Source organism: Sorex araneus, chromosome 4, assembly GCF_027595985.1.
Source record: "Sorex araneus isolate mSorAra2 chromosome 4, mSorAra2.pri, whole genome shotgun sequence".
NCBI lineage: Eukaryota > Metazoa > Chordata > Mammalia > Eulipotyphla > Soricidae > Sorex > Sorex araneus.
The window spans coordinates 206,190,524-206,214,762 of record NC_073305.1 but is presented as its reverse complement, the minus strand read 5'-3'; the positions used below and the strand labels follow the sequence as shown (position 1 = coordinate 206,214,762).

At 65.0% G+C, this 24,239-nt stretch overlaps 1 protein-coding gene across 2 annotated transcripts in view; it reads left to right on the top strand.

The window, feature by feature from the left end:
- Nucleotides 1-21,605, top strand: part of SBK1 (SH3 domain binding kinase 1) — a 42,457-nt gene extending 20,852 nt beyond the window's left edge. Inside the window, exons 1-4 of one of the 2 annotated variants that reach the window (XM_055135692.1) lie at nt 3,125-3,883; nt 15,440-15,672; nt 17,524-17,726; nt 18,335-21,605. In XM_055135692.1, the coding sequence (XP_054991667.1) occupies nt 15,447-15,672; nt 17,524-17,726; nt 18,335-19,150 (1,245 nt within the window). In that variant the 5' untranslated portion in view covers nt 3,125-3,883; nt 15,440-15,446 and the 3' untranslated portion in view covers nt 19,151-21,605. Of the gene's footprint in view, nt 1-3,124; nt 3,884-15,439; nt 15,673-17,523; nt 17,727-18,334 lie in introns of those variants that run through there. The other variant, XM_055135693.1, reaches the window with a different exon arrangement.
- The last annotated feature ends 2,634 nt before the right edge of the window (nt 21,606-24,239 follow it).

The following is a 24,239-nucleotide window of genomic DNA, read 5'->3' as shown; positions in this document are numbered from 1 at the left end:
CTTTCAGTGCTCATGGCAGCCGTCCACTGTGCTCCTTGAGGGGATCAGGACTTGCCTCCCTGCAGAGCTCAGGGGGCGTGATGACCTACAACGCTCTTTGGGAAACCTTTGCTAATTGCGTATTTAATAATAAATCCCCAGCGCAGAGATCAGGGAAGGCTGCTGTGGGAGATGGCCTTGAGCGGCATTATCCGTGATCCTCCCGGCTGGGAGTGTTTCAAGGCCTGACTCTGCCCTCGCCCTTGGTAGGGAGATGACGGTCCCCGTCCGTGAAAAGAGGAAAGTCTCCTGGGTCCTGACGCGCTGGGACATCATTGTCAGACACAGGAAGATGTTCTCTCTTCCGCCTCCCCCACCTGCCTGCTAGCTCACACCCCTCCATTAGTCTCTTCGCAGCAACAAAGCCCAATAAGGCCTGACTCGGAGAGAGGCTTCCGGCTAGGTGGGGATCAGCTTTGGGAAACTCCGGTGTGGTGCGCTAATTAGCAGGAGAGGGAAGGGTAGGAGGGGAAAGTGTCAGAGAAAGTGTTGGTGGTGCTGCTGGAGGGTGGATGGGGGGGAGGACTTGTTTTGTTTTTTCCATTTTTTTTCCTTTTGGGGCCACACCTGGAAGTGCTCAGGGTTCATTCCTGACTCTGCATTCAGGCATCAATCCTGGAGCGGCTCCCCGGGTCAGCTACTCGCAGGGCAAGTGCCCTGCCTGCTGTACTACGGATGCAGTTCCGTTGTCTATTCCACTTTGGTTTGGTTTGGGGGCTGCCCCCCCCCCTGCTGCTTAGGGGTTTCTCCTGGCTCTGCCCTCAGGAATTGCTCCTGGTGGTGCTCAGGGGACCAACTGGGATGCTGGGGATAGGACCCAAGTCAGCTGCGTGAAAGGCAAGCGCCCTCCCCGATGTACCATCTTTTCTTTATGCAGGCACTGTGATTTACAAAACTGTTCAGACTTTCATGCCCCCCCACATGTTCCCAGGTTACTTCCTGCCATTGGAACTATCTGGGGAGGCTGTGTCATAGCCTCAGGTACAACTGGGGGTGCCTTCTGCTTGTTCACTTAAAGAAGGCAGAGGTGGGTGGGGGGCACTGAGGGATTTTTCTCTGCATGCAGTTCATTTCTCTGAACGGGGGTGATAGGCCGCGTAGTTTGGGGACCTCTTTGTAGGCAGCAGAAGCGGCATGTGGGCAGCAGCAGGAGGAAGCAAGCATTCTCGGACACTGCTGAGATCAGGCTGAGTGGGGGGGGGGATTGGGAGATCTCAGAGAGGAAAGGCAGGGAGGCCCCCAAAGGCAGAAGGCTTTGGCCTCCGGGGGGTGTTCATTTTGGGGTAACTACTCCGGGATTGCTTCTAGCAGAGCTCAGGGGACTGTGTAGTGTCCACTCCCAGGTCTCCTAGCACTGGACTCGTGTTCTCCAGCCCTTTGTGCCTCTCCCTGTAGAAGGCTTTGAAATGCGGGATAAGGAGTTTTCACCCCAGACTCTTACTTAATCTATCTGAGTCAGGTAGAGGACAAACCCAGTCCACTGGGTGCTTCACAGTACTGGGGTCACAGAACTTGGATTCTAGAAAAAGACGTGTAGAGAGAGGAAGGGAAGGGACAGCCGGGAACTAGGCAGTGTTCTCATGAGCAAACTGGGTCCCACAGGCAGATGCTCCCATAATAGATGGGCCAGGGCCTGGAGTGATAGGACAGCAGGTGGGGCCTTGCCTTGCCCACAGCTGACCGGGGTTCAATCTCCAGCATCCCATATGGTCCTCTAAGCAGCCCCAGGAATAATTCCTGAGTGCAGAGCCAGAAATTATTCACTGGGTGTGACCCAAAAAATTTCTTTAAAAAAAAAAAAAGAAACAAAAAAAAAATCCCCTAGGCTCTCCTGTGTCCTGGGACAAGTCATTTCCTGAATTGGAAGAATTACTTTTATTTGTTCTCGTGGTGCCAGGGATGGAACTCAGGTCCCCACATGCGTGAGGCACGCTCCCTAGTGCCGAGGGATTACGTTTCAACACTTAGCTGCTAGATTTTATATTACACTGTGGATTCTCTGCTTTTGCTGGAAAAATGCCATCCCACACCCAGCCCACTGTGCTCCTGTGTTCCCTCCCCACCACGCCTGGCACCCCACATGCTGATGTCATCTGCGGGGACCTGTAGGTACTTGAGTTTTCCATCTCTGGCTCTAAAAATCCTACAAACGGTCAGGGCAGCTGGGATCAAAAATGCTGTCAGGGCGGAGAAAACCTGAATGAAGAGAAGAAGCAAGGAAGGTGAAGCTAAGTTGGGACTTTTTCATTAGGAAGGAGTGCAGCTGCTCAGCCCCCGCCCCAAAGGGCTGGGGGCGCTGAGCTAACTCTCTCCTAACGCCATCCTCATCGAGGCCCCCAATTTCCAGTTTCAAACACACAGGACCTCTTCACACCGAGGTGGTGCCTTGATCCCAGCTGCGCCCTCCAGCCACCCAGAAGTCCTGGTCTCTTTACTGCAGGGTCAGAAAACCAACCCGGGTAGGCGCGGGCCCCCAGCCCCAGACTCCCGTGTGCAGACGGAGCTGTCGGGGAGACCTCGGAATAAGACGGACGGACAGACAGACGGGAAGACAGAAGGATGCATCCATGAGTATACAGCCCACTGCAGACAGGCGGACAGACAGAAGGATGCATCCATGAGTACACAGCCCAAAGCGGACGGATGGACAGACTGAAGGATGCATCCATGAGTACACAGCCCACTGAGGGCCTGGGCTGTTTCCCTTCTAGAAGCAGACACAGGCACCCCCAAGAACAGACTGGGACAGTCTGGGGCAGCGCGGTCCCTCAGGGTTCAAGAGTCTGGACCAGGTGACAGTCTCAGACTCCCCCGAGTCCTCTTCTAACCTCGTTCTCGTCCCCTCGTGGGCTCTGACCTAGAAAAAACGGGGGTGGCGGCGAGACCCGGAGCCCACGGGCGCTAGGACCCAGCGCGGCCGGAAGGCGGGGTGGGGGCCCCCCGAGAGCGGCTCCCCGGGCGCGCGGGGAGAGGGCGCGGCGGCGGCGGGCGCGCGCGCGGCGGCGGCGGGGGCGCGCGGGCGGGGGAGCGGGCGCGCGCGCCGCGCGGGGCGGACAAAGGGGCGGGCGGCGGCGCGCGCGCCGGGGGGCGGAGCCGCGGGCCGGCGGGCAGGTGCGCGCGGGCCGGAGGGCGGAGCCGCGAGGCCGCGATGGAGCGGAGCCCGGGCGGGCGCCGGGGCCGGGGCCCGAGCACCAGGCGGAGCGCGAGCCGGAGCCGCAGTCACAGCCCGGACCAGGCCGGGGGCCGCGAGCGCAGGGCCCGGCTGCTCGCAGCGGCGGCGGCCGAGCCCCCCAGCGGCTGAGGGCCTTCCTCCGAGCCCCTGCCGGCGGTCCCCGCAGCCGGGCAGCGCGGGGACCCCCCCATCCCGGGAGAACGGGGGACCCCTGCAGCTCCAGCAGAGCGGCTCCCCGTCCGGGGAAGGCGAAAGCTTCCTCCGTGTCCAGAAGACAGCGACCACCCTACGGTACCGAGAAGACCCCCCCCACCCCGTCGATCTGGGGCCCCTAGAACGCATTGCCGGCCCCCCCGGTAGGGACTGCGGGGACCCCCGCTCAAGACCCTGACCATTGCAACTGCACACCTCAAGACGCCGAGACACGGCTCCGCACGCCCCTAGATCCCAGACACCCCCCCGGGCCCTGGAGCCCAGACCCAGGGACCCGCACCAGCAGGAGGCCTCGGGACCCCTCGGCGCTCCGGGATCGGGGGCGCCCGAGCCCCCCGCGGCGGCGCCGTTCGCATCCCAGCCCATGGTCGCGGCGCCCTGAGCCCCCCCGGGCCGGGCTGACGGAACCGAGACGGCGCCGAGACCCCCCGCCGCGGCGTCCCCGCGGCCCCAGCCCAGGTAAGCGGGGTCCCGGGCCGCAGGTGGGCAAGTGGCGGCGCGCAGCCCCCGCCCGCCCGTAGCCATGGAGCCCGGGCTGAAGGACGTCTCTTTGTGTCTCGCTTGAGGAGCCGCCCCCTCCTCCTCTCCCCTCCCCCGCCCGCCACCCCAGCCCCGGGTTCGGGTTCCGCTCCCAGGCCCCCCACCCGCGCCACGGAGAGAGGGGGTTAAGGTGCGGGGGGGCCCCCAAACCCTGAGCGGGAACTGTTCGGCATCGTTCTTAGCGTGCATGTACCTTCCCTCCAGCCCCCCCACCCGAGGGTTTGGGGGTGCCCACAGGTGGGGGGCTGCAGCCTGTGTGGGTCTTTGTCTGAAGCAGGCAAGAGGGGCGTGTGTGTGAGGGAAGCTCTGATTTTCTCTGACTCTCCGGCTGGAGTGGGGGTGCCCATTCAGGCCAGCCCCAGGGTGGGTCAAGCCCTTGCCATAGGGATGCCCAGGGGCCGGGTAGCCTCCATTCACGAGCCTGCTGGGCAGCGCACCTTGCTGTCCCCTTGCGCAGACCCAGGAGAGTCGGGCTCCTGACCCAGGGCCACGCCTCTGGCTGGGCCAGTGAACCCCCCATCCTCAGACTCCCCGACCCCCCGGGGCCACTGTCAGGCCTCCGCCCACCATCCTCCATCCCAGTGAGACCCCAGCTCCCAGCCCTGAGCTCGCGGACGATGAGGGCCCCTTGGACGCTGTCGCCTGGAATTTTGCTTCTGATTTTCTGAATGGGGACGGCTCCGGCCACGGGAGCACTATGGGATGTCGGGGTGCCCCCCCACCCCCTTCTCTGAGGCAGGCAGTGACGCTGAGGGAGCCCCGGCAGAGGAGGCTTCCTGCCTCTCTGCATCCGCAGACCTTTAGCTGGTGTCCCCGCCTTTGGCTCCCTCACCCCGCCCTGTCCCCTGGCCCCTCGGGGCTGTTGTGGGGCCCAGGTCATGCCTGGTTGGGCCCAGCTGCCCTGTTCTCGTCCCCACCCCTGACGCACCGGATGCCATTCTGCTGAAGAGTTGGGGGACGCCGGGGGGGGGCAGTTCTCTTCTCGGCCTTCCCAGCACCGAGTGCCCCCACGTCCACCTGCTGCTGCCCCTGACCCAGAAGACAATGTGTATGGGCGGGGGGCTTAGATCTGCCCCCAGCACCCTCCTGCAGACTCCCAGACAGGGGCACAGTCCCCCTCAGCCCAGGCTGCCAGTCACCTTGGGTGACACTGGGCACCTCCCAGTGGGCACGCCAGGGCGTGTGGGGCCTGGAGAAGCTTCCCAGCGCCTGTCTCTCCCCCGGCCTGTCTGAGCCCCGGGGGTCCTGGTGGCTGGCGAGCAGTGTCCCCCAGAGGGTCCCCCGTGCTCCAGGTGTCAAGGCTCTGCGTCTCCCACATGTCCCCTCCTCCCTCCCACCCTCCACTTCTCTCTTCGCCCCTCCCTGTCTGCATCCGGTCCTGTGCCCCCCGACCCACCTCGAAAGCTTCTCAGATCTCCTCTAGGTCCCTAGCACAAGGGGCTGCCCGGAAGGTCCTTCCCCACAGCGACCGGCCCCCAGCCCGGGCCTCCCTCTGGGAAGGGCCCCCTGACCGAGACAGTGCGTGTCCTCCACGTGCTGGGCCGTGTCCAGGCGCTTCTGTTGCTGTGTGTTTGCTCTGGTGCCTCCCTTTGTTGCCAGCCGGGGGTGGGGGGGGCAAGCCGATCTCATATATAAGTGCTGATTTTTGCGTCCTTTGGAAAGAATCAGGTGATGTGGCAGCAGGCCAGAGCCAGAGTGACCTTTAGACAGGGTGCTCCCCCCCCAGCTCCCCCGGGACCCTCCCAGTCTGCCCATCTGTATGGAAGCAGTGGCCCCCCCAGCAGGCGTCTGCCTCTGCCCCGGTGTTTGCACCTGATCTGACCTTCATCCCGGTGGGTGGGATTGTGTCCCCGGCACCCCCTGCCTCCCTGGGCCACCTTAGGACATGCCACGCACTGTCAATTCGGCAGACTGCGGCGCTGTGACCGAGGCCGAGGCCTGGCCCTGTGCTGGGACCTGGCCACCAAAGGCCCCTTCTAAGGGACCCACCTGCCCAGGAGCAAAAGTCCACGGATTCATGCCCAGGTCCTGCCGACTGCCCCCCGCCCCGCCCCCCGGGGCAGTGACATGGCTCTCTGGGCCGTGGTCTACCTGTGTGACCCACAAGGAACTGGACAGAATGTTCTCCGAGCGCCGAGCTATTTCCTCGTTCTCACTGCCCGGTGAGCTTCTCTCTCACTCGTGAGCTTGGGCCGGGCGGGAGGTGGCCCAAGTGCCTGGCGCTGCCCCGCTCAGGAGGACGGACGGCCCCTGACCAGAAAGCCGGGGTGTGAACAAGGGTTGAGTGGGGGCCAGCATGGGGTCCCAGCGGCCGGGGCAGGGTCCATGGGCTGCAACTGGGCTGCAACTGGAGTGACAGCGCTGCACAGTACTTCAGGGCTGAAAGGGTGCCCCTGAGGCTGTGGGGGTCCCTGTGACCATGGGGTGTCCCTGAGGCCATGGGGTGTCCCTGTGACCACGAGGTGTCCCTGTGACCATGGGGTGTCCCTGAGGCCATGGGGTGTCCCTGTGACCACGAGGTGTCCCTGTGGCCATGGGGTGTCCTGTGACCGTGGGGTGTCCCTGTGGCCATGGGGTGCCCCTGAAGCCATGGGGTGTCCCTGTGACCACGAGGTGTCCCTGTGGCCATGGGGTGTCCTGTGGCCGTGGGGGTGCCCCCTCTGACTGTGAAGTGTCCCGATGACCGTGAGGTGCGTCTATGATTGTGGGGTTCCCTAGGGCCCCTGTAACTGTGGGGTGCCCTGTGACCATGGGGTGCCCCTGTGACCATGCGGTATTTCTGTGACCTGAGTTCTCAGGACCCCCTCCTCACGCATGTGTTCCTAGAGGCTCCTGCTAGGGCGAGTCCCCAGTGTCCAGTGGCCTCTGGGGCTCCCCAAGCCCCACACCCCTGGGGTCTCCAGAGCCAGGTGGGTTAGTCTAGAGGGTTAGTCTAGCTAAGCCACACCCTCTCCTGGTCGGCCCCTGTGGTCCCGCAGTCTGGACTGGGCAGGGGTGCAGGCACCGGCCCAGCCCCCCACGGGTCAGTGGCCGTCTCGGCGGTCAGGGGCGGGGGCACACGTCCGTCGGTGCCAGCTGGTCACTCAACCCCATTTTCTCATCTGGCCCCCTGGGAGGATGGGAGCTGCCACAGGTCGCTGGGTCTGGCATGGCCGCCTGGTCCCCGGCCCCTCACCACGTCCCCCTCACCACAGGCCGCCCCCTCGCCTCGGGTGGCCACCTGGGCCTGCGCTGCCCCTGCCCGGGGTGTGGAGGGGGCTGTGCACAGCCACCACCTAGGCTCTGGGGGGTGAGGAGCCCGGGGACCCGCCATGAGCAGTCCCTGGCTGCTTGGGTGTTCGCTCTCCCTGCCGGGGCCGGCGTCAGGCAGGCCTGCACCCTTGCACATGGCTTAGCAGAGTGTCCCTGAGGGGCCGTAGAGGGGGTCCCCACCTGCCAATTCTCCATGGCAGGGCAGCGCCCAGGGTCTGCAGGACCCTGTCCCCACCATAGCCAGAGCCCCTTGGCATTACCCACTGACCTCGGGGGGTCCCCGGGGGTGCCTGCAGCCACAGCTGTGAGGAGAACCTCTAGGCCCCATTGGGAGGCCAGGAAGGGGGGCTGGACATGTGCAGAGTCGAGGCCCCCAGTCTGCTGCCAGAGTTGGTACAGCCCTGACCAGAGGGCTGCAAGTGGGGCAGGGGTCCAGGGGCCCCCTCTGTCCAGGGGCCTCTCCCGGAGCCCTGGGTGGTCCTCTTCCCTTCCCCTAGGGCTCTGCAGGCCCTTCCCTCACGGCCTGTCCTTGGGGCACTTCGAGGTCTGGATTTGGGGACACCGCCAGCCCTTTTGGCTCGGCCCACACCCATCACTGAGCCTCCTCCCTGCTCCCAGCATGCCCTGCGTGCCCGGGAAGGACCTTCCACCCGGCAGCCCCGGGCTTCCCGGGGTGCGTGTTCCTCTGTCCCACCCCCTGCACAGACACCCCTCACGATCCCCCAGACCTGGCCCCGGAGCTCGGGCTGTGGGTCTGCTTTCTGAGTACTCTGGGTCCCCGCACCGTGACACCCCAATTTCCAGGTCTGAGCTGTCCGTGGGCCTGGGGACAGTGGGATGGATCGTTGGGCAGCGTGGGAGGCCACCCTGGGTGGGCACTGCCCGGCACTGAGGAGGGGGGGTCAGGGCCCAGATGTCCCTGCGCCTCTGTGGGAACTGGCGTGGAGGCTTGTCCCTTCCGGGGCCTCTGCACCCCAGCCATCGGCGGGGTCCCAGCCAGGGCCGTGAGTCAGGCCAGCCCTGCTCCTGTCATCCTGCTGTCACTCTGCTCTCTGCTATCACCCAGCCCTGCTGTCACCCTACTCTGCTGTCACCCTGCTCTCTGCTGTCACCCTGCCCTGCTGTCACCCTGCCCTGCTGTCACCCTACTCTGCTGTCACCCTGCTCTCTGCTGTCACCCTGCCCTGCTGTCACCCTGCCCTGCTGTCACCCTACTCTGCTGTCACCCTGCTCTCTGCTGTCACCCTGCCCTGCTGTCACCCTGCTCTCTGCTGTCACCGAGCCCTACTGTCACCCTGTCCTGCCATCACCCTGCCCTTTTCTGTGACCCTGCTCTCTGCTGTCACCCAGCCCTGCTGTCACCCAGCCCTGCTGTCACCCTGCTCTACTGTCACCCTGCTCTCTTCTGTCACCCTGCCCTGCTGTCACCCTACTCTGCTGTCACCCTGCCCTGCTGTCACCCTACACTGTTGTCACCGTACACTGTTGTCACCCTGCTCTCTGCTGTCACCCTGCCCTACTGTCACCCTGCCCTGCTGTCACCCTGCTCTCTATTGTCACCCTACTGTAACCCTGCTCAGCAAGACACCAGCCCTTGGGGCCCCTTCCCCTTCCCAGCCCCTGTGGCCCCTGGCAGGGCGTGGCCTCTCTGGGGAGGGGGCCGAGAGCCAGGGCAGCTCTGGGCACCAGCTGCTGGCTGGCGCGTCACAGGCTATTAATAATGTGAGGACATGGCCCGGAGAGGGCCAGGCGGCACCAGCCGGTGGGAGAGGCTGAGGCAGGGGCTAGGGCCGGGGCGCGGGGAGACCCCAGTGCTGGCGGGGGGGGCGGGGGTGCTTCGGTTTCTGCAGCCTGACCTTGGGCGAGGGCAGCTCCTCTCAGCCCCCTCCCCGGGCACGGAGCCGGGCAGGGACCCCAGAGTCTTAGGGGTCCCAGTGATGGCAGAGACCCAGGACAGGCCAGCAGCACAGCCGTGGGGTACAGGCAGGTCCCGCCAACCCGCGGGGGCCCACCCTGTGCGAGGGGCTTCCCAGCCCTTCCCCACGGGCACACTGGCAGAATGTGTTGGCGTCATGGGGACGGGGGCTTTGTCTGGAGTCTTTGAGGGTCCCTGCACCCTGATTTTGGATGTGGCGGTGCTGAGGGGTGGTGGGCTCGAGTGCCGGGGGTCGGTGCTGTGCCTCCAGACCCCACTCGGTGTGAGGGCACGGGGGGCTGCCGGGGAGCCGCGGTGGCAGGAGCTGTGCCGGCACCCAGCTCGATTTCTGGGTCCAGGGCTGGGCTGCGGCCCTCCTCCCTGAGAGCAAGAGTGAGCACCCCGGGGTGAGGAAGGCTGACGGGAGGAGGGGAACAGAGGGGGCCACCTGGGGGCGGGAGGGGGCCCCCACTTCCCGGAGCACAGGCTTGTGGCCGTGGGAAACCAGGGACCCTGCCGGATTGCGCCTGCCCTCCACCCTGAGGTACTGGCCCTTAGTCTCCCTGCCCCCCAATACCCAGTGCCTTCACCCTGCAGCCCCGAGGTCCCGCGTGCAGGCCCCGCTCCCCACAGCCCCTCTGCCCCATCCCCGCCCCCCCCCAGAGCGACTGGGCCGGCTCTCGCCAAGCAGGCCAGCCTGGATTACGTAACACCCCAGAAAGGCACAGACACTCTCCGGGGAAGCAAGGGGGGACGGGGAGTGTGGTGGGTGTCACCAGGGAGGCCTCAAGGAGATGGGGCTGCACGAGGTTCTGCGAGAGGAGAGAGTAGCCCCCAGTGGGCGGGGGGAGGGGGCCATTTGGGAGCAGCGGGAAGACCCTGGAGAGTGGAGCAGAGGAGGAAGGGGACAGGTCAGGGGGTGAGTCCCCCCGGTGCTGGGGGGAGCACCGTCCACTTGGCTTTGGCCAGGCTCGAGACAGGTGGGAGCGCCCAGGTGGTCAGACACTGTCTCCAGAGCTGCGGGCACGGCCATGTCCCTCGTGCGCCCAGGGGACAGTGCGGCAGAGGCCCTGTGTGACCGGGGGTGGGGGCGGGGCAGCAGCAGGTCCCAGACGGGCGTCCACGACAGGCACGATCCCCGTGTGTGCCATTGGCGGTGTGGTGGGCCCTGTCCCCCGGGGCCCCCCTCCCTGCGTCCCGTCAGTGTGAGCAGACCGGGTGCCCGGGCATCTGGGGGCACCTGCCCAGCCCGCTACAAGGTTCTAGCCGCTCAGGTTGTCGTTTCGAGTCGCCTGCCGAGGCTGTCGTACACACTGAGCCTCATCGGTCAGCCCGGGTAGAACCCAGCACCTGACTGGGCCTCAACCCCATCTTTCAGAGGGTCTCTGCGAGGAAGGGAGGCCTGGGGGGCGACTGCTGCCAATCCACTTGTAGCCTTGTAGCTTTCCAACCCTAGAGGCGGGGGCCTGCATCCTGTCCCTCTGCTGGCCTGGGCCGGGTGCTGTCCACGCCGTGGTGCTGAAGGCAAAGAGGCCACCCGAACCACTGACTGACCAGCAGGAGTGGGGAAACCCCAGGCTGTGTGTGTGCCCCCGTCTGCTGAGGGGCCCCGGCAGGCTCAGCGTCCCGAGTCGGAGAGGCTTCAGCAAACGCACACACCTTCCCGCACCCTTTCCGAGGTCGTGGGAGGGTCTGTGGCAAAGCTTTGGGCACTGGCGTGGTAACACCCAGATGTGCATCCTGCCTCTTCCAGGTTATCTCCAGCCAGGGACCGCCCGCTCCGGGCCTCAGGGCCTCCCGGGTAAGCGGGCGGTGACAGTAACAGAGTGGACGCGCCGAGTTGTATGCAGCACTTGGCACATCCCGAGGGTGCCCTGAGCGTCAGCCTTGACTCTCCTCCTCTTGCTCCTGGCCACTGCTCCTCCCATGCTGCCCGCCGCCCCCCTACACCCCTGGGGGTCCCTTCTCTGCGGGACTGGCTGCCGGGGGGAACCAGCACCTGCCCTGGCCCAGCCCCGTGCCCGGCTTGGCCTGTGTTTTTGAGCATCAGAGTCTGCGTCTGGGAAATGGGGCTGGCGATGCCTCCGGCAGGGCACCGGGACCCTCGCCGGCAGAGTCACGTGCAGGAAGGGCCAGAGCAGCCGCACCGCGGGGTTGGCGCTGACCTTGTACGCGGCCAGTTCCCGGCCAGCCCGTATGGTCCCCTGAGCAGCACCAAGAGGGACTCCTGAGTGTAGAGCCAGGAATAACCCCTGAGCATCGCCAGGTGTCTCAAAAAAAAAAAAAAGTTACATTCAAGAAAACCAAGATATAAAAAGTCACAACTTCCCGAGCACGTAAGGAATTATTCACCCAGCATTTGTCACACTCTAAGAGCTAGGAATAGCAAGATGATTAAGGCATGGGGCTTCCTTTCAAGGAGCTTTTACCGGATTATTAATCCCCCTTAAGGGCCCTTCAGGTGTCACCCCCCTCCAGGAAGCCACCCTGATCCAGTGCCCTCTTGGGGAATGCTGGACGTTGTCTTTCCGACCCCCTGGTTATGTGGGGTTTTGTTTTCTTGGCCTCTGGGGTCTGTGGGCTGTCACTAATGCATCACGAACCTCCTCAGCCTACTTGTCTGCATCAGGATACATTAACTCAATGCAAAGTGACTTAAGCCGAAAAGGTCCACCGACGCGCACACGTCCTGCACACCTGACTCCAGGTGCGCCGCAGTGTCCCCATTGTGCCACTCTGCACCTCTCTTCATGGCTCCGCTCTCTGACAGCCCCCTCCCTGGTAGCAGAGCCCCCCTCCCCCATTCACCCTAGGGGGGTCCTCGTTCCTCACAGGCTCATCTCGTGGCCAGGCAGGTGACCTGTGTCAGGCCTGCTCCTTAGCCAGGGTGGGGATGCCGTGGTCCGCGAGACAAAGCCATTCCCCAGCTAGAGGCCCCTGAGGCCCAGCAGGAAGAGTGCGTGTTCTAGAAACTTCCGGAAGTCTGATGGGTTTTAGTCTCTGGTTTCAGGTGTGGGGGGTTTGGAGAGGAGGGACCTGGAGCCAGTGGGGGCAGAATGTGGGGCACGGGGGTCAGGCTGCACCCCATAGGCTAAGGGAAAGAAACTCCAGGCCTCACTCTACAGAGAAGCGAGAGGCCAGAGCCCCTCCCCACCACTCTCCCTCTGACTCGCCAAGGACAACTGGGACCAGCGCCTGCTCCGCTGTCCTCCCAGCCAGGCTCAGAGGAGACTCGAGTGGGCCCGGGTTGAAGGACTGGCCAGAGTGGGGGGAGCAAGGCCATCATCACTGCCATGGACTCCCCGGAGCACTGTCCAGAGGAGTCCTTCCACTCACACTTGCTCGTGGGGACTCGGCATGTGGCTGGGGCACTCATCACCCCCTGGGCATGCGGCAGCCTGCCCCTCCATCTCCTCCTGGACTAGGGGGAACCAGCAGCGGCTGCCCCCCTGAGCTTCTTGTGATTGTGGACAGCGGCCGTGGCAGCTGCTGGTGAAGGGCGAACCCTCTCTGTTCGCCCGTCTCTGCCCAGTCCCGCCATGCTCTGCCCCCTGCAGCCACACTGCCACCCATCCGCTGCGCCCTCGTCACCGGGGCAGCCTTCGCTGGCTATCTGCAGCCCTCCGGACGGACGGGGGTTCTGTTCTTGCTTTGCGGGCCCGACACACTCCCTTGCACACAGCCTGGAGCTCGGCAGCTCCTCATAATAGAGGTTCGCTCCTGGCTCTCGTAAGACACGAAACGGGCAACTTCCCGCTGGGCAGGGGACTAGCAGCAGCCCACCACGAGGGTGGGAGCCATCGGCAAACAGAGACGGAGGCTTGCGGGCACTGCCTGCCGCCCTGGCTGTTCACATCCCCCGGGGAGCCGAGGACCCCAGCACAGCACAGCTGGCCCGCAGGAAGCGGATTGGCCTTAACAATCCCGACCGCTGGCCCCTCCCCGAGTTCTCGTGGACGCGGTAAGTGGGATTTTCATGGGAGTCGAAGCCAACTTTAGCCACCGCCAACAGGAAATGGGGGAGGCACATCAGTCTCCATGCTCCCCTTGCTGGGGGTCCCCTCCCCCACAATCCTAGCCCACACACCGACAGAGCCAAGAGCCACTGCCCCGAGGACTGGGTGACACGTCCCCACCTGGGTCGCACAGAACTCGAGGTGCAGGGCGCGTGGGGGCCTGGGGCGCCCCACACTCGATTCGGGTCATCCACACGGAGCGACCCCCCCACCCTTCTGCACTCAAGTCAGGGCTGCCCAGTGCCCGCTGCTCTTGTGAGCAGGGGCACCAGCGGTGACCCAGGGGACAGTCCAGACGGAAGCGCCCTGGGGTTTGGGGACTCTTGCTTCGCCTGGGAAAGCGGCACCAGGGCAAGCTCTCACTGGGTCCCACGGGGCCGAGTGAAGGCACGCCGGGCGGGGCGCCCTTGACCTCTCAGGGGTCTGGACAAGATGCGAGAACACGTGGACAAGAACCCCAACTTGGCTGGGGACCGGAGCGCATGCCTGGCACGTGTGAGGCCCCGGGTTCCCTCCCTGGCACCACTCGGCCCCCAGCACACTGCAGTGAGCACTGGCCTTCAGGGCCGAGGTCACCAGAGTAAGCTGCACCCCACCTTCGACAGAAGGCGCTCCCACCTTGGGGCAGTGTCTGGTGTCCTCGGCCCCATGCACGCCCAGCACTGTCCTCCCCGTTTTCCTGCCACAGGAGCTGAGACCCCCAGGAGGGCGGCGACTTGCTCAAGGTCACCCAGCGAGAAAGTGGCACACGTCAGGATGAAGGCCAGGCCGAGGGCTGCGGAGCCCCAAGGCCTGTGCCAGCTGGGCTGTGGCGCCCCGCTGTGTCCCCTGCCCCATAACTGGGTCAGGGACACCCCGCAGGGCCACTTCCTGCAACCCCCCCCCAACCTCCACCCAGAAACGGCAATGGAGACCCTCTACCACGGGCAGTGAGAGGGAGAGCTGAGTCTGTCTGACCCCTGCCTGGGAGCAGAGAGGGGGACCCTGCCTTTTAATGGGGTCAAGTGGGGACAGTGCAGGAACCTGGGACCCCAAGAGAGGAGGAGGGAGGGGGCGGGAGCGCTGAGGGGCAGCTGGACGGCCGCCTGTGGGTGGGAAGGCCGTGTGGTGTGGACCGTGGCCAGAGCCCTGGTCGAGCTCGGACCCACGGCTGGAGGCAGGCCCGGCCCAGCCCGGCACCTGTTCATGGGCTAAAGAGGCCAGACGCGTGGGGGGGCGCACTCAGGGCCATGGGGGGCCACCTTGGCAGACGGGGCCGCCCCTCTGCTGGGAGGGTCCTCCACGGAGGGTCCTCCCCACCTCACAGAGCTGTGGCAGAGGCGCCGGCCCAGTCCGCTGGGACTTCGTTGCATGGCCGAGTCTGCGGGCTCCGTCCTGCTCCCTGGCGTCTGTCCGCGGGGCTGTCCGGGCCGGGCTGGGGCGTCTCAGAGCCGTCTCGGAGGAGCCAGCGCTGCTCATGAATGGAGGGAAGGGGGCTGGGTGGGGAGCGGGAGCGGGGGAGGAGGCAGGACGGCAGATGGAGATGGCGGGGCTGGACGGGAAGCCAGGAAGCTCCCTCCTGGTGTTCCTCCGGCGGCGCCAAGTGGGAGGCTGGGTCGTGCCGGAGGGTAGCGGCGCGGGAGACGGAGAATCTGCACCGCCGGGAGCTTGGGGGGGCCCAGCTGCGCCCTGCTCGCGCCCTCCCCCCACCCTGCTTTCCCGGGGGGCCCTCCTGAAGGAGGCAGACACAGCAGCGGGCCCCTGTCTGAGCCTTCACGCAAGCAGGCGATGACAGGGTCGGAAGCAGGAGGGGGCGGTGCCCAGGGAAGGTTCTGGAGCCTTCCTGTAGAGGCCCTCACGCGCCTGCTGTGGGCTCTGCTCCCCACTTCGCCCCACGAGGCACGCAGAGGCGCAGCCCCCTGAGCTGTGTGATCCGGAGCGGGTGCCGTGTCGCCTCCGGGGGCGCCTGTGGCTGAGGGGGTGACAGGCTGCCCCCGCGGTGGCCCGTGGATCCCCAGGACGACAGTGTCATCCTTCCTTGTCCAGTGCTGAGCCCCCTGACCTGCAAACCGCCTGGCAAGCAGGTGCGGGTGGTCCCAGCCTTCCTGCGACCCTGGTACATGACATGTCCTGTGTGACATGTCCGGTGAGAACAGGAGACTCCAAGGGGCAGGCCGAGGACAGCCGCTGGGAGGGTCTGAAAGGGGGGAGGCGCTTCTCGCTCCCTTGTGGCCTCGTGGCCCTGGCGCGGCCATCCTGGTGTTCGGAGGGAGGCGGTGGCTGACGGTGCACCCCGTGTTGTCCCCCCAACAGGGAGAAGATGAGTGTGGGCTGCCCAGAGCCAGAGCCGCCCCGCTCCCTGCCGTGCTGTGGGCCCGGGGCCGCCCCTGGGCTGGGTGCAGGGGTGCCCCTGCTCACGGAGGACATGCAGGCCCTCACCCTGCGCACGCTGGCCGCCAGTGATGTCACCAAGCACTATGAACTCGTGCGGGAGCTGGGCAAGGGCACCTACGGGAAGGTCGACCTGGTGGCCTACAAGGGGACAGGTGAGTGCAGGTGACCTGGTGGCCTACAAGGGGACAGGTGAGTGCAGGTGACCTGGTGGCCTCAGGAGGACAGGTGAGTGCAGGTGACCTGGTGGTCTCAGGGGGACAGGTGAGTGCAGGTGACCTGGTGGTCTCAGGGGGACAGGTGAATGCAGGTGACCTGGTGGCCTCAGGGGGACAGGTGAGAGCAGGTGACCTGGTGGCCTCAGGGGGCAGGTGAGAGCAGGTGACCTGGTGGTCTCAGGGGGACAGGTGAGAGCAGGTGACCTGGTGGTCTCAGGGGGACAGGTGAGAGCATGTGACCTGGTGACCTCAGGGGGACAGGTGAGTGCAGGTGACCTGGTGGTCTCAGGGGGACAGGTGAGTGCAGGTGACTTGGTGACCTCAGGGGGACAGGTGAGTGCAGTGGCCGCGTGGAGAGGGGACACAGCTAAGCATGGGTGGGGGCGGGTGGCCATCAGGAGGCCCACAGTGGAGGGCACGATTGGAGTCAGTGGCAGTCTGTGGTGTTTGGGATGTCATGTGGGCTCCAGGCTCATCAGGGCGGGGAGAGAACCCCGGCTGTCTGTTTCCCTCTGCCAAGGGGGCTTGAGCTCACCGGCCCCCAGAGCCTCCTTGCTTTGCCTGGAAGCTCGAAGCCTTCCCCAGGGAGACTCACCAGGGCCCGCCCTGGCCAACCAGGATAGACCTGCACGAGCTCCCGAGGTTGCACAGGCCTGGGCGGGGGCGGGGGCAGGAGCTCTCCACTTGGGCTCACCTGAGCTTTGCGATTCGCTTGCTGTGTGGCCTCAGGTAGGAGACTTCGCCTCTCTGGGCCTAGATTTCTGAGTGTCCTTCCCACAGAGACACTCTGAAGAGCCGGGACCGGAGGGCTAGAGGTGTGTGTGTTCTGGGGACATGGTACCCAGTGGGGCACCCAGTGAGGACAGAGCTCAGATGCCTTCTGTGTTTAATTTCTTCTTTTTTCTTCTTTCTTGTTTTATTTTTTAAATTTTTCTTTTGTGTGTGTAGTGGGGTGGATCCCACTGGGCAGTGCTCAGGGGACCATATGGGATGCTGGAGGATTGAACCTGGGTTAACTTCATGGAAGGCAAATGCCCTCCCCACTGTACTGTCACTCTGACCTGTTGATTTCTTTCTTTCTTTTCTTTTTTTTAATTTTTTTGCTTTTTGAGTCACACCCAGCGATGCTCAAAGGTTACTCCTGGCTCTGTGCTCTTGAATTACTCCTGGTGGTGCTTGGGGGACCATATGGGAAGCCAGGGATTAAACCCAGGTTGGCCGCGTGCAAGGCAAACGCTCAACCTGCTGTGCTCTCACTCCAGCCTGCCCCCCTTGAGTTCCTTCTTATCCATCCATTGAGCAAGCATTTTGTTTTGTTCTGTTTTGTTGGGGGCCACACCCCCCATGGTACTCAGTGGCCCCACCCAGTTTAGTGCTGGGGTGGCTCCCACTGGCCTCAGGGGACCCTGCCTGCCAGGGATCAGATCCTGCCCTGGCCGAGAAGTGTGTATCCGGCAGCGCCACCTACCGACGGCTCTGGGGACCCTGCAGGGCACGAGAGAACGGTTCCTGCTGGGCCGGTCTCCTCTCCCGGGAGGAGGAGCTGGGGGGCTGGGCAGGCAGGACACAAAGTGGAAGGTGTGTTGGGGCTGCCGGCTGCCCGGCTCTGCGGAACCTTTGCCAACTCCTCCTCACTGGGCTCTTCACGCTTCCCTTGCAACCCGGGGATCCCTGCCCGTTCCCTCTCACCCCACCCCCCAAAGAGGGGAAAGGCCAGGCTGCAGGGCTGCGCCTGCCCGGTGCAGGGGCGCGGGGAGACGGGCCTCAGCGTGGCTCTTGCCCCCGCAGGCATGAAGATGGCGCTGAAGTTCGTGAACAAGAGCAAGACCAAGCTGAAGAACTTCCTGCGAGAGGTGAGCGTCACCAACAGCCTCTCGTCCAGCCCCTTCATCATCAAGGTCTTCGACGTGGTCTTTGAGACCGAGGACTGCTACGTGTTCGCCCAGGAGTACGCGCCGGCGGGGGACCTGTTTGACATCATCCCTCCTCAGGTACGGGAGGCAGACGGCCGGCCGGCCTCGCCAAGGCACAGCCACTCGGTGAGGGGCTCCCGTTTGGAGCCCTGGGCGGTCACTACGGGCTCTCTCCCCCTGTCCAGAAGACCCCCAGGGGGAGTGGGCGGTCACCGAGGGGCTCTCTCCCACTGTCCAGAAGGCCCCAGGGGGAGTGGGCGGTCACCGTGGGGCTCTCTCCCACTGTCCAGAAGACCCCCAGGGGGAGCTGGGCGGTCACCGTGGGGCTCTCTCCCACTGTCCAGAAGACCCCCAGGGGGAGCTGGGTGGTCACCTCGGGGCTCTCTCCCACTGTCCAGAAGACCCCCAGGGGGAGCTGGGTGGTCACCTCGGGGCTCTTCTTTCCCGCTGTCCAGAAGGCTTCAAGTGGGAGGTGGCTGGGCCACCCCAGGAGCTGCCCGGAACTCTGGGGAACGCCAGGAGGACCCGGGTGACAGTGGCGCTGGCTGGACAAAGCCTTTCAGAGCTCAGCTTGGGTGGGGATTGGGCGCCCCAGTGACCGCTGGTGGGGGCAAAGGCAGGGTCTGAGAGCTGGGCGGGGGGGACGCGGGCGCCCCTGAGCGCGGCTCCGGCCCTGCCGCCCGCAGGTGGGGCTCCCCGAGGACACGGTGAAGCGCTGCGTGCAGCAGCTGGGCCTGGCGCTGGACTTCATGCACGGGCGGCAGCTGGTGCACCGCGACATCAAGCCCGAGAACGTGCTGCTGTTCGACCGCGAGTGCCGGCGCGTGAAGCTGGCCGACTTCGGCATGACGCGCCGCGTGGGCTGCCGCGTGAAGCGCGTGAGCGGCACCATCCCCTACACGGCGCCCGAGGTGTGCCAGGCGGGCCGCGCCGACGGCTTCGCCGTGGACACGGGCGTGGACGTGTGGGCCTTCGGCGTGCTCATCTTCTGCGTGCTCACCGGCAACTTCCCGTGGGAGGCGGCGTCGGGCGCCGACGCCTTCTTCGAGGAGTTCGTGCGCTGGCAGCGCGGCCGCCTGCCCGGGCTGCCGTCGCAGTGGCGCCGCTTCACCGAGCCCGCGCTGCGCATGTTCCAGCGGCTGCTGGCGCTCGAACCCGAGCGGCGCGGGCCGGCCAAGGAGGTGTTCCGCTTCCTGCGGCACGAGCTTACGTCCGAGCTGCGCCGCCGGCCGTCGCACCGCGCGCGCAAGCCCCCCGGGGACCGCCTGCCCGCCGGGCCGCTGCGCCTCGAGGCGCCCGGGCCGCTCAAGCGGACGGTGCTGACCGAGAGCGGCGGCGGCGGCGGCGGCCCCCGGCCCGCGCCCCCCAACGTGGGGCCCGTGCCCGTGCCCGTGCCCGACGCCGGCCTGGCGCCCCCGGGGCCCCCCGGCAGGACGGACGGACGCCCGGACAAGGGCAAAGGGCAGGTGGTGCTGGCCACGGCCATCGAGATCTGCGTGTGAGCCGGGCTGCGCCCCCCGCCCCCGCACCGAGCGCCCCTCCCCCGCGTGGGCGGGTGGAGGGGGCCGCGGAGAGAGCCCCTCCCTCCCCCCCGACGGCGACCGCTGGCCCCTGGTGGAGGACAAGGGCCGGGCCCAGGGGGAACCGCGCCCCCGCGACCCGAGGATTCAGAGGCACCCCCCACCCCCAGACACACACCGGGAGCTAGGGAGCTTCCCGCGCCCCTTGGACTCGCCCACCCTCCCCGGACCCTGCGCTCCTGGCCCCGTGCACCCCCTGGCAGATCACCGGGCAGCCCGGCCTGACCCAGCGCCTGCCCTCCCGGCCACCCTCCCTGGGCAGGAAGGAGCTGAGTGGTGGCGCAGAGGAGGGGCCGGGAGGGGGCCCTGAGCGGAGGGCAGGGGTCTCCCCAAGCCCAGCCTCTGCAAAATGTAGCAAACGTCTGGATGCGGTGCGAGTGAGTGAGCACGAGAGTGAGTGAATGTGTGTGTGTGTGTGTGCGCGTGTGCGTGTGTGTGTGTGTGTGTGTATGTGTGTGCGCGTGTGCGCGCGCCTGTGTTCCAGCTGGCGGTTCCGCACAGACCCCAGGAATCTGTGATACCCCCACACACTGTGCTGAGGACAGAGCCCCTCAGGAGGGCCTTGGAAGCGGGGTGCTCTGCCAGCCCCTCCCCTCCCAGACTGTCCTACCGGAACCGAGGGGCCCGGGTGCTGAAAGGAGGGGCAATGCCGCTGCTGGCCGGCCGACTCCCCCCAGGGACCCTCTCTCCTCCCGCTCAGCCCGCACATCACCCCCCACCCCGCTTCTCGGGCAGCCACGCAAACTGTGCTGGATTTGTCACTTGGGGTTGCGTTGGGGTCCGTCCCCGCAGCCCGTGTGGGCCCAGCCCCTGAGGCAACCCCGGCGGGGGTGTGTCAGGGACTGTGTGGGTCTGGGCGCAGCGGTCAGCGCGGTTTGCCTGGAGCTGTGCATGTCAGTGACTGTATCCAGACCCCCTTCCGTCAGCCCCCAACCCGAGTTTTCCCCAGGCAGCTGCAGAGGGGTCCCGGCCGCGTCACCAGCCCTCAGGGAACCGGCAGGAAGCACCTGCAGGTCAGTTCGGCCCCAACATGAGAGGAACCCCATTCTCCAGCACCCCCCACCCCTGCTCTCTGGGAAGGCCTGGGACCCCGCAATAACCACCGCCTGGGGGAGGCCACCCCCTCCGCCTGCCGTGCACCCCCACTCACCACCCTGAGCCACGCCTGCCTGTCCCTCCTGGGGGTTCAGGACATTTGAGGGGGCTCCTTGATGGCCAGGCTGACCATGGGGGCGGGGCGCCGACCGCCTGCTGACCTAGAGCCCCCCCAGTCCCCTCTGACCCCTCATTCCCACCGTGCAAAAGGGCTATAGGTCCCCCTGCCCTGCCCGGGTCCAGTTTACAAACAGCGTGCGGTTGCCCCAGGGCCTGGCCCCCACCCCTCGGTGTCCCCCACTGAGACCCTTTCCCCGCCAGCGGGCATTGGGACCCTTCACATGCCAGGTAAGTAGCAAAACCCTCCTCCCACCGAGGCCCGACTCCGCAAAGGCCCCGACACTGCCCCCAGCCCCCTGGACACCTCCCAGCCGCACCATTTCCTTCTGCCTTAGGCCTCTCTCGACATCTCGTCTCCTGCAATAAATAACAAGGACGCGAGGCCCCGCAGCCCCCGCCGTGCCCCCCGCCCTGTGAGACCCTCTGCGGGAGCCTCGCCCTCGCGTCGTCGTAGTTTGTAGGGTGTTAGTCGGGAAGGACCGTAGTCGCGGGGCCCCGGGCGGTTGCCGGAGCAGGACCGTGCCCGTCCGCCCGGGACCCTTTGCCCCTTAGGAGAGGTGTTTGGTCACAGATGTTTACCTCAGTTTATGTCACTGTCGAAGAAACAAAATTAATAGCAAAAAAAAAAAAAATTTAGTAACACCGTAGATGTGAAGACTTAGAATACAGAACACACATAAACACGCCCCCCGCCCTGCAATTCTGCTGTGAAGGTGTATGTGTGCGTGTATGTCCCACCCCGGGCCGCCAGGATGCCCCCGGCCTCTGTCCCCGCCCCTGTGCGCCCCCCCCCCCCACTCACTGCCCCCATCCATCGGTGCTTCCCAGAGGCCCCTCTGAGCTGGCCTGTGGGGCGTGGGGAGCCCCCCGGATGGGGGCCAGGGCCAAGGTTACAAGAGGGCTTCCCACCAGGCCCAGTGAGCAGCGCCCCAAGGCTGCCTGAGCCCCCGCTGCATGGGTGGCACGGCCCTGGTGGCTGGCACGGCCTCCAAACCGGCTCAGGCCCCGGGGGGAGGTGTGGGGGGTCCTGCTCCTCGTGTACACCCCCCCACCCTGTGTTTGTAAATACTTTGGCATCCTTTGGCCCTGAGAAGGTTTTTAAATGTGTTATTTACTTCTCTAATCATGACAATTGCTTATAAAATAAAACAAAAGTTTAGAAAAATGACCGCCGGGTGACTGTCATCGCAAAGGCAGAGTCGGGACAAGGACATGGTTATCCAGAAGCTGCAAAACTCGACCTTCTCGAAGGTGGAGCCTGCAGTGTCTACAACAGCGATTCTGGCCCTCCGGGACCTCTGAGGCCTCAGAAGGGACAGGGTTGTCCCGGGGCTGGAGCTCATTTCCTCTAGGGCAGAAAGATAGAATAAAATCCAAAGGCGCCGAGGAGGCAGGTTCAGCCAGTGACACCCCGAGTGGGCTCCCTGGAGGGAGCAGGCAGGTAGCTGCAGGACCCCAGCCTTGTGGGAGGCTCAGGAGGGTCCCCAAGGGCTGGGAGGTTGGGACAGTACAGCCCTGCAAGAAGACCCCAGCTGGATCCCCGCTGCAGGCGGGCATGTGGGTGCTGGGGGCGGAAGCGGGTGCAGGGAGTTTCATGATTCAACACTCGTCCTGCAAATATTGAATCACCGGCTGTGTCAACAGCACTGTCCCGCCGACTGTGACTCCAGACAGAGGTCTGGCCAGAATCTGCGCGCACCACAGGCCCTCCTCCCACCCCCCCTGCACCTGCCTGGCCCAGCCAGTCCATCCATCCCTGCCCCTCCCTGCCTGCCAGAGGCCCCCGTCTTCACAACTGGCATCCGTCCCTCTGGACCCCTGTTACAGCCCCCGTCCACCCCAACAAAGCTGAAGTCCCCACTTCCCCTGCCACCCCCATGTGCTGCCACAGAAACACACAAGGTCGTCTCTCTCTGGGGTAGGGGCAGCACCCCTGCCCAGGGACGCCCCCGGATCTCCCAGCCCCTCTCCTTCCTTCAGGTCCCTGCCCAGATGGCAGAGGGACAGAGAACACGTCCTGGAGCAGAAGCTCCTGGGCCCAGCCAGCAGTCCCTGAGGCCGCAGCTCTTCTCTGTACCCTCGGAGCCCAAATTCCAGAGAGTGTCTGCAGCGCACTGCCCTGCCCCCAGCCTAGCACGGGGCCTGGCACCTGGTGGGCACCATAATGATTTGTCAATTTCATGAATGAATGCCCGCTGCTATTTTAGGGGCCGAGGACTCAGCAATAGACCAGAGAAACAAACCCTATGTCCTGAAGGAAAACAGACACTAAATTAGCTTGCCTAATTATCTATGAAATGGGGGGGAGAAGGGGGGACAAAAACAGGAGCAGAAAAGATTCTAAACTAGATGGGAGGAACTGAGCCAGGAACGTCCCACCACTGCTCGCAGTGATGCCTGGCCCCTGGGGAGGTGGACGGATCCCTTTCCTGAACGCCCCCCCCACCCCACCACCACCACCACCACCACGGATTGCTAAAGGATGAAAGGAAACGCGACCCCGTCACGTGGGACCGCCCGCCGCCTGCGTTTGGTCCCGCAGTGAGTCAGGGAGTTCCAGACTGTGCCGCTAGGGGGCCTGGGCTTGCTGCTGCGCCCCGCGCGGCCTCGCCCCCGCCCGCCCGGGAGCTGGACGGCCCCCCCGGAAGCCGCGCGGGCGCTCTCTTAGCCTGCGCCACCTCCCGAGGTCCTGGTGAGGTCCTGCTGCAGGGACTGGAGACCTTTCCTGTCCCGCTGCATCGCTCCGAGGCCCCCGCGCGGCCGTCCAGAGGGCCGGGGACTGGATTCTTTTTTGCTTTTTGGGTCACACCCGGCGTTTGCTCAGGGGCTCATGCACTCAGGAATTGCTCCTGGCGATGCTTGGGGGACCATATGGGATGCTGGGAATCGAACCCATGTTGGGGACTGTATTCTTTAGTGCCCCTTGAGCCTTCTGCAACGTGCCACCCCTCCCCAGCCCAGTGCCGGTGACAGCCAGCCTGCAGAGCCTCGGGGTGGGGCGGAGGAGGGGACCACCTCAAGGTTCCCGGCACCCTGGGTGGGGGGGACTGCCATCGCCGCTTACATCACGGAGGGAGTGCGCCTCCATGACGCCCCACTCTCAGAGGTGGGGACCCACCCCCCCCACCGCCCCGGGCGGTTTGGGTGACGGTGTGGAGGTGAGAAGCGTGATTGAGGGGGCTGGGGATGTGGCTCCGCGGTGGAGCGCCTGCCTCGTGTGTGGGAGGTCGCAGGTTTGATTCCCCGCACTGCACCCCGGGCCCCTGCACAACTGCTGGGTGCATTCCTGGGGGGGGGGGTCCCAGTGTCCTCAGGGCTGAGCACCGAACTGCCTGGGGTGGCCCCAGGACCTCAAACACGGCTCAGGATCGCACACACCTGTGGAGCTCACAGGGGTCCCATATTTGGTTGTGGCCCCAGGGATCCCAAGCAGCAAAGCTGCTGCGTGTGGGTGGAGCCGGATCGAACTCACAGACTCCTAGGCAAGTGCCCTATAGCTGAGCTACATACAGTTGGGGCCTCATATTCGTTTTTTTGGGGATGAGGGGTTAGGGCCCACCTAGTGGTGCTCAGGGATCACTCCTGATGGTTCTCAGGGACCATATGTGGTGCCAGGGATTGAACCCGCTTGACATACGCAAAATAAGTGCCCAACCCCTGTACTATATATCTTGGTCTCCTAGGACCCCATGTTCTTCTTTTTCTATCAAACTTTATTTAAAACCACATAGTTTACAAAGTTGTTCATAATACAGTCGTTTCAAGCATTCAGTGTTGTGACACCAATCCCACCCCC